Source organism: Solanum dulcamara, chromosome 9 (assembly GCF_947179165.1).
Source record: "Solanum dulcamara chromosome 9, daSolDulc1.2, whole genome shotgun sequence".
Lineage (NCBI taxonomy): Eukaryota > Viridiplantae > Streptophyta > Magnoliopsida > Solanales > Solanaceae > Solanum > Solanum dulcamara.
This window is the reverse complement of record NC_077245.1, coordinates 32,537,516-32,547,349: the sequence shown is the minus strand read 5'-3', so window position 1 is coordinate 32,547,349 and position 9,834 is coordinate 32,537,516. Positions and strand designations below refer to the sequence as shown.

The window sequence follows — 9,834 nt, the reverse complement described above, 5'->3', positions numbered from 1 at the left end:
GCCAAGTATGATGCCACATCAGATTAAAAAACAGCTTCTACGCCCTTAGATGGGTGGAAAACACGCGAGGTGCCAACTGTGTAAAAAGTGTCAAGATGACACATTCGACACTGACGTAAGATATCTAAAATGAACATCTCCTGATTTAGATATTGATGGATTTTGCCTTTTATTTAATATTATTGGTATACAATCTACCAAACCACGGTGTATGTGTATGTGTTATTCATAATTCTAGAGGGGCATATCTTTGAAGTATTGTTGTTTTCTCGTAAATTGGACACTTGGCTTGTACGGCAAAATGGGTAGTTACTCGAAAGGGAAGTCTTTTTTTGTTCCTTAATTATCAATCGAAAGCACCTTGCACATAGCATAAATTCATGGTTCTTGCTGTTTTGATGAGTGAAATAGTCATGGGTTTCTCTTCGTCATCTTTACTTTTCACTCTTCTTCTTCATATTTGTGATTTAGGTTATGCAGATTCATATGTTTCTGCAATTGGTGACCCTGGAATGAAAAACCCAAATGCAAGATTTGCATTTGAAGCTTGGAATTTCTGCAATGAAGTTGGAAGTGAGACTCCCCATATGGGCAGTCCCAGGCTTGCTGACTGCGCTGATCTTCACTGTTCTCCTTCTGTCACAGGTTTACACTAATTATTTTATTGTTATGTATATTTCACACCTGATAACAAAAGCTTAAAAAGTTTTAATTCAATTTTCACTCATTATTTTATAAGGGTGGTGTTTGGGAGAGCTTGGGAGCTTTATGTTTTGAAACGAGGCAGTTTACAGTATTTAATAATTTACTGAGATGTCAAAATCAAAAACTTAATAACATAGAGGGAAGCATGAATCTATTGGTATAGACTTACATTTGGGAAATAGTAGAATTATTAATATTGATATTTCTTCAGTGCCTAAACTCCCTAGAGATAAATGAGTTAATTGAAGCATCATGATGTTGATTCATATTGTATTAAAGAACTCTTAGTCATGATGTTGTTGTCTTTTTAAGTGGTGGAGAATGGTAATATTATCATGTGGGTGTGCAATTGATTGACTACCTGGGGGTTATGAGAAAAATGTTGGAAAGAAAAATACCCACTAAAAAAGATGTTGGAAGGGATAAATCTTGAATTTGTAGTGTACTCTGGAAAAATGCATTCAGTATGCCCCCATGAACTTGTATGAGGTTGATGTTGTATTATATTATGAAGTTGGTCCTTAATTTACTAAATTGATAGCATAAATGATACATAAGTTGATACCGAAGTTGGTTTAATTATATTTTCTGATTTAGTAGATTATATATCTGAAGATAATTGATAGAGATGAGGGGCTTTTGGAGTTGACATGAACACATAGCATTTCTTTAATATCAAGACTACTGACAATTGACATTACTGAATCCTGGTCTTGAACAGTTCGTTTGTTGCTCCGTGAGAGCTATGACTTTGAGTTTCTTCATCATTGTGTTTCGAGTTACTGTGGCAATTTCCAAAACTTGTCAAGGTTACTACTAAGTTGTCTTAAAGATTCGTGAATTTATGGGCTATTCTGGTGAATACTTGATGTGCTCTAGAGCTAGATAACCTTTGGATCCATAATTTATAGCAAGATGGAAATTTATTCCTGGGCATATCTGACTAAAAGACTGCATTAGCCATGAGGTGTGATCCAGTGCCACAAATTATGGAAGAAATATAAGTCAATATTTGAGTTTCTCTGTTGTTGAAGCATCTTGTTGTAAAACAAATTTGATGCTATCTTTCCAAATTGGGATGAGCATTTTGCTGAATTTAAATTGTCATACATCAGACTGATCAAAAAAAAGGTGTGACTCATCAGAATTCAAGAAGTTTTCACGCTTCTCCAAACTGTTACTAATTGTCATAACTCCATCGTTGCCGTCAGTTGACCGCCATTGTGGTTGAAAGGAACCTAGACCTGATTTAGTTTCCCTTATCCACTAACCATCATTACGACTACGTTCGATGTTAACTGTCTAATTTTCCCTTGAAGCGTCTATCCTTCTCTGGTTTTCCCTTTCTTTTCCCTTTTCTATATGTGGTCTTTTTGTTATACAATCTGATTCCCAACATGAAGAAAAAGCAGAAAGATTTGATAGGATATTGTTTGAATTTTGATGAACTCAATTACATGAATCATAGACTTAATGCCTTGTGTATGATAGCATCGAACAACTTTATGATCTGCCCACCTCTTATTGGTTTGCTTTTATGGTGAGGTCACCAAGATATTTCGGGTGGTCCGCTTCTTCGAAAATGGAGCTCTTGTAAAGTACACCACAAAGTGACAGAAGTGGACAATAGATTAGGAGTTGGAGATGAAATTCCAGATGGGACTTTTAAAGCTGACATCAATCCTGATCTTTATGCTGTGGAAAAGGAGTGGTACCTTGGTTCACTTTGTGAAGTGCATGATTCTGCTGATCCATGGTATTATTGGATGATAATGCTAAAAAATGGAAATTTTGATAAGACGACGACTCTTTGTCCTGAAAATGGTAGGAAAGTTTCTAAGATAGTGACTGGTAGAACTTTTCCATGTTTTGGCGAGGGCTGCATGAATCAGCCACTTGTCTACAATAACTACTCAAGGATAGTATATGGGGAGCATTCATCCTTGATCGGAGGCTTCTATGGAACATATGACCTTGATGCCAATTTAACTGCCAGTGTAGATGGAAAATCTTTTTTTTCAGTTTCATGGCGGAAGAATTTAAGCACAGGTAGTTGGATTATCTCAAATAAATTGACGACATCATCCAAGTATCCATGGCTTATGTTGTATCTAAGATCAGATGCAGCAGAAGGGTTTAATGGAGGATATCACTATAATGGCCGTGGAATTATGAAAAAGGTTTGTGACAACAACTTGTTCCCTATGAAACCTCTTACTCAATAAATGTGCATATTTTTCATATAAAAAATAAAATGTGCTACATTTACTGAATAAAGGAACTGAATATTCTGTTGTTCGCCCTCGAGATTAAGAATTACATCCTTTCTTCCGTATTTTTCTTGGTTAGTCCTATTTACCTCTTGAATATGAAAATAGTGACATTATTTCATTTTTTTTATGAATAAATGTAGGATTTTACTAGTATAAAAAGCTGGAAGTAGGGTCTCTAGGGCTAGGTATGTGTGGGTTAGGTGCACATCATGGGTTTGAATCTTGCCTCCACTAACAAAAACCTGGTATCTAAATAGAGAAGTGTGTTTGTGGGTGGGTGGGTTGGGGGGGGGGGTGTTTTGTTATCCAATGAGTTTTGAACCATGAGCCACTAGTCCATGGGTATTTCTCGGTTTTCCAAAAAAAAGAAAGAATTTATAATAATTGCAAACCAAGTGTATATAGTGATTTTGTTTCATCATATGGATGATTCTTGTAGACAGGGTACCAGTCTCATGCTGTGATGTTTTCTCACTTTCAGATAGAATAAGAGCTGTAAGTTAATATTTAAGCAATTTCTGTTTTCTTTTCCCTTGCAGCTTCCGGAGTCACCAAATTTCAAGGTAAAGTTGACACTAGAAGTTAGACAAGGAGGAGGCTCCAATAGCCAGTTTTATCTTCTTGACATTGGAAGCTGCTGGAAAAATAGTGGAGATCCATGTGATGGAGACGTTATAACAGATGTGACGAGATACAGTGAGATGATCATCAATCCAGCAACAAGAAGTTGGTGTCGTCCTGATAACCTCGTTTCCTGTCCACCCCACCACATTAGCCCTAATGGGGAGATAATATACAGAAATGATACTTCTCGGTTCCCTTACTCTGCTTATCATCTATATTGTGCTCCTGGAAATGCAAATTATTTAGAGAAACCATATGATATCTGTGACCCATACAGCAATCCACAAGCTCAAGAACTGATACAAATCCTGCCACATCCTGAGTGGGCTGTGCATGGTTACCCTTCAAAACAAGGGGAGGGATGGATTGGGGATGCTAGGAGTTGGGAGCTTGATGTTGGAGTATTATCTAATCGGTTATACTTTTACCAGGTAACCTTAATTCTTGCATAGTCTTGTCTGTGGATTCTGCGGAAGGGAGTGTTGTTTTCTTCGTGTTGCTACTGATTTGTCCAGTGCTCTCAGTTAGTAGGTGCCGTGGATCTAACATGGATGATATATTAGGTTGCTTGTGGTGCTTATATCCAATGTTTTTGGAGCTCTAACAGTTTTCTACTTTGATTTTGACTCCGTAAAACTAGGAACATAAGATACAAGCATAAAAGGGTTTTCATGATCATAACGGTTGTACTGTATTTAATTTTTCAGAAACCTATTAGGCTACAAGGATGTGACTTGTGAGACAGAGAAGACTTATTCCTTTTTATCTTACTTGCATAGGATCCAGGAACCAAACCAGCAAAGCGTGTATGGTCTTCACTTAATGTTGGTACGGAAATATATGTTAGCAGCCAAGGGGCTACTGCTGAATGGACTGTCAGTGATTTTGATGTATTGATTCCTGAAGATGGTAAAGGTGATGTTAGGGCAGTTCTGTAACACCTGTTTATGTTCTCTTGCCATTACAATTAGTGTCACTTTTAAAATTTCTTTTTTTTTTTTGCTTGTTTGTATATATAGACACACATACATGTATATCTACTTTTGGCTTTCTGTTCACTGTTGTTGTGTGGAAAAGTAGCAAACCTAACCTCAATGGGACATGCCAGCCGCCAGGGTCCATTCCTCTTAACGTGGTTAAATTTTCCAGTTTTCTTGCTTGCTTGAAAGTTGGACCATGTTTCATTGTGTCCTATTATATCAGCAGAAGTGGTGGTCAGACAAGTCTGCCATTGCTGATCCCTTGCAGCCTCTCGTGACTCATCAGTATGCACTAGAGGTTTTTACTGCTATTTGTCTCATATATGAGTCTAAGCTATTGTTAGGCCGTAGATTCTCAAATATTTTTAGCAAGTCATTTTTGGGTGAAGTTTCACCATGCATTTGGAAAAATATTTGACTTTTTAAAGAAATATGATTTATACACATAAGCTTGTATTATCATTTTATAACAAATATGTTCCATGAAAAGTCATAACAATGAACACAACTAATGTGAATAAAAAAAAAAAGAGAATAAAAGAAAAATACCATGCATTTGTATATAAAACTACTATTACTACTGGCAATTGGAAGAAAATTGAATAAATTACATATTTAAGACTTGATATTCCTAGTCTAACAGGATTCTTAAGTTTTCAAGTTGTAACATTAGAATCCGAACAACGGCTGACATATTTAATATCCTAAAATTAAAAGAAAATTGAGAAAATAAGATATTAATGAGTAACGTATTAATGACCAGTTATACTTGTCATAAATTAAGGACTTTATAATTAATAGGATATTGTACTCCATGATTTTTTCCAAATCTATTTATTTTCTTTATTGTTATCCGATTTATCAGAAAGCTTAATTTTTCAATGATTTGTTTGTTCTACATTCTATTTTTCCTTTTTTCTTGCGGTATCTGATTATTATTTTTAACAACATATTCATGAAAATTGACCGCGTGTTTTCAATTCTTCTACAACATGGTGGTCGAGATTGTAGAGGTTTGTAATACCCCTATTCTTGAGGAACTGTTTTTCTGTGAGAAATGGCCATTTCAAAAAGCATTTATCCGTCGCCTGCTTCATCTGTAGAGCTTCCTCAGCAAAGAGAGCGGATTCGTTCAAGCAAGCTAACCCTTCCTTGTAGTTTTTCATACTTTGTTGTGTTATGGGGATTGTTGCTAGGGTTCCCGATGCGATCAGGAGAGATTTTAGTGATTTTGACACTTTGGATGAAATTTTTATGAGATAGTTGACTTAGGTCAATATTACGAGATCCGAACATCAGATGGTGATTCTGTCAGTTTTTTTGTGCCTAGAATGTTGAGTTTGGTTCAGTAGGGTGGTTGGTTAGAGCCCCAAGATGTTAGAGTTCGTCTTGAGTATTTACGCTAAAAATTGAGTTTTAGGCCTAAGAGAGGTTTGTGAGGGTATTTCGGTCATAACCATATTTTTTTCAAAAATCCGGTGATTCCATTAGCTCCGAAACATATTTTCTGATCTATTTACACTATTGATTCATGTTTATAGGGTTTTGGATAACTTTTGCAGGTCAAAACCATATTTTGAATGGTGTTCGTGCAAGTTGACCGCGTCAACAAACCCATTTTGGCCAAAAATAGCCCAATTACGGGTTTCTTTCTCATTTTTTCTTATTTCCACCATTGTTACTCAATTGGAGCTTAGGAGAGATGATTTTTGAAGCAATCCTTTGAGGAAATTCGTTGGAGTAAGTCTCTTTACTATTTCTAAATCATTTCCTAACGATTTCATCTTCTAAAAACATTTCATAATCAAGATTTCAATGTAGGTTTTGGGATTTTCTCCCAAATTTCAAATTAGTAATATCATGATTTCGAACTCGATTTCTACTAGATTTTAATGGGGTTTTCAATCACGAACTCCTCTTGATGTGTAGAGTATGATTTTCAAATAAAATTTCAAATTTGTCCTATTTGTTTTTGAAGTGGTTTTTGAACGATTTTAAAACCATGCAATATAGGTATCGTTTGACTCCTTTTGTTGAACTCTTGTCACTCTTGATAGTGGGTAGTCATTTCGAAGTCGGTGTTAATGAGTTGAGCTTCGGTTAGAGTGTTTGTGCAAAGTTTCGACCTTCGAAGTAGGTTTGACTATCCTTCTTTGAGACTGGTATGGGGTAATTAGTCATTCGTATATTATAAACCTTGAGATGTTGTTGCAGTATGATTTGAGACTGTTATTTTAACTGTGATATTCGTGTGGGGGCTTATTTGTATTGTGATACCCGTATGGGGGCTTATTTGTACTGTTTAGCTCCTGTGGGGGCCTTATTTGGTATCTTATTTACTTTGAGTGCATGTGATTCGTGATTTTCCTGTGAGAGAGGCTTGAGGATACTATTTGACTTATAATGCCCGCCTTAGGGGTTGAGTTGGAGTTGTTTTTAGCATACTTGAGTACCAATTCTTTTTTCAAAAAGGATGAACAGTTATTTCAATTTAGTTCCTTTCCATTACTATTTATTGAAGGTGTATATCATGTTTTGGTTGAGTTTTGAGAACTTTGAACCTTATTTTACATGTTGAGTTAAATATTGCCTCCATGCCAGGTGTATTGTGATGCATTCATCCTCATTCATCATATCATTGATCTTGGGAAGTTGAAAAATGTGGAAATTCATTTTTTGAAAGAAAATGTAACACTTTTTTATACCCTTGACCACGAACTAGGTGGCAAGTTGATGATATATTAAGATTGTGATTTGGTACTTATCTGGAAGCCTTAGCTCAATAGGTATATACGACAGGTTGTGCGACAATCTTGATTCTACCGTACTACCACATCATTGCATCATATCATTCCATTGCATTACTCTTTGGATTACTTGACTTACATGATTATATGTGATATTGAACTGTACCTATGTGTTTACTTTACTTGTGTCGTTCTATATAAATTGGCGGTACCGATGCCGGAGTGGGACTTTTCTGTATGTAGGTGGAAATATTCCTTAGTTTATTTCATAAGCTTGATTAGTTCCTTATATTCAATCGGTCAAACCTACTGAATACATGTGGATTATACTCACTCCTACTTCTGTGTCACTTTTGATGCAGATTCTAGTTAGGGTATGACACGTGGCAGTTGATCACCTCTAGCGGATAGATTTATTTCGAATTGGTGGTAAAGTCCTGTGTTCCGAATCACCATTAATTCCATCTCGTATTTCAGTCTTTATTATTATTCGGAGATTTATAGTGTGTTTCAGACTCAAAAGTTGTATTAGATGCTCTTTATACTTATGACATCGGGTTTTTTGAAATTCTTCGTTATTTTTTTTTCTTTTTCTTTTGTGGCTTGACTTCCCCTCTTTGGGAGTCTCATATGTGATGTATTATTTAGCTTACACATTAGATGGGGTTTTAGAATGTGTGTCATCATAACCTCAGATTTTGGATCATGACAAATTGGTATCAGAGCATTAGGTTCAACAGTCTCATAAATTACAAAGCAGAGTGTCTAGTAGAGTCTTGCGGATCGGTACGTAGACATCCGTACTTATATTTGAGAGACTACAAGACACTTAATAGGAGAAATTTCTTACATTGATTCTTTTTGTGCGAGTTATTCATATCAAGTATTGTAAACCTCCAATCTATTCTTTCCGCATTAGAGGTATGGCCAGGTCCGAGAGGGTAACTCCAGCTTGAGGATGATCTAATAAGGCATCACCCGAGCTTGATTGTGAGTGCAAGGATGTGGAGCAGTAGACTGAAGAAGTGGGGAAAATGGTCGATTAGAGTACGAGTGTTGGATTTCAAATTTTGGATATCCAATTAGTCTTGTTTTTCATTCATTTGAGATCACTCGCTCCACCTATTTCTGCTAGTGTTTCCATGTCAGTTTCTGAGCAGAATAATTTTGAGAGGTTTGTTCGATTGGCACCTCCTAGGTTTGATGGTACCTTCGGAGAGAAGGTCGATGACGTTTTGACTGAGTACCATGAGAGGTTGTTCAACTTGGGTATTCTAGAGGCATATGGAGTAGCTTACACTTCATACCAGTGTGCAGAAGTGGCCAAGGAGTGGTGGAGGTTGGTTTTTGCTCATAGACTTGTTGGTTCTCCTATGATGAGTTGGGAGCAGTTTACTGAGGTGTTCCTTGAGAGGTTTGTGCCTTATAGCCTCTGTGATTAGTGCAAGGATGAGTATGATAGATTGGAGCAAGGATCCCTATCAATATTTGAGTATGAGGCTCTCTTTCATGAGTTGTCTCGTTATGCTATGTAGAGCATTCCTGCAGAGTTTGAGCGGATCCGCAAGTTGGTGAAGGGGTTTGCAAGCTATCTTTTGGAGGCTACAACCTCTCTTGTGTTATAGGGTGGTACATTTCAGAGTATTATTGATCATTCAAGAATTATTGAGAGTATCCGACATGCTAGACAAGGTGGGGCCAAGAGGTTCCGTCGACAGATCAATTCAGCGGTTATTCCTCTAAAGGCATAGATTTTTTAGGTCCATGCACCTAGGGTTACCAGTGTAGGCAGCGATTCAAGGAAAAAATGGTACAAATGGATCCAGATCGGGTCTGGTTAGTTATGTTGTTCTTCGAGCTTTGGAGGGTGTGTTAATATTTTTGGTTATCCTCCACGGGGTTCGGGTACTCGAGGTTGCTTTGTGTGTGATACGTTTGGGCATAAGGCAAATAATTGCCCTAGACGTGCTTCTTCTACTATTTAGCCTGAGACACTAGTTGTTCGTTCTACACTCGCCCCAGCTATTTGAGGTGCATCACATTGTGCTAGAGGTGGAACCAGGGTGACACGGGTGGAGCTCGAGGTGGTGCTCGTGGTGATTCACAAGCTGGTGTTGACCATTGATTATGTTATGCTATACCGGGTAGATCTGAGGTAGAGGCCTCTGATGCAATTATTACATGTATTTTTTCCATTTGCCATCATTCTACTTCAGTATTATTTGATCTTGGGTTTACCTACTCATATGAGTCGACTTATTTTAAAGTGGGTATTTATTATATATGCGAGCCCCTTGCTGTTCCTATTACTGTTTCTACCTTGGTAGGTGAATCTTTAGTGGTGGATCGGGTATACCAGGGATGTGTGGTGATATTTTAAGGTAGAAAGACCTGAACAAACTTGATTTTATTAGATATGCTTAACTTTGATGTGATATTAGGTATGGAATGGTTATCTCTCTATCATGCGATTCTAGACTACTATGCCAAGACCGTGACCTTGGC

General features: G+C 37.0%; 1 protein-coding gene across 3 annotated transcripts; it reads left to right on the top strand.

Moving 5' to 3' along the window:
* The first annotated feature begins 202 nt into the window (after window positions 1–202).
* On the top strand, window positions 203–4,702 carry LOC129902899 (uncharacterized). Of its 3 annotated transcripts, none has more exons than XM_055978345.1 (4): window positions 203–645; window positions 2,251–2,885; window positions 3,518–4,033; window positions 4,310–4,413. In XM_055978345.1, exons 1-4 carry the CDS (start codon window positions 381–383, stop codon window positions 4,340–4,342), a joined length of 1,449 nt encoding a protein of 482 aa, XP_055834320.1. In that variant the 5' UTR covers window positions 203–380; the 3' UTR covers window positions 4,343–4,413. The 3 variants fall into 3 exon arrangements, with proteins under 3 accessions (XP_055834320.1, XP_055834317.1, XP_055834318.1); XM_055978342.1 differs by having other exon boundaries at window positions 208–645; window positions 4,382–4,702; XM_055978343.1 differs by having other exon boundaries at window positions 209–645; window positions 2,260–2,885; window positions 4,382–4,702.
* The last annotated feature ends 5,132 nt before the right edge of the window (window positions 4,703–9,834 follow it).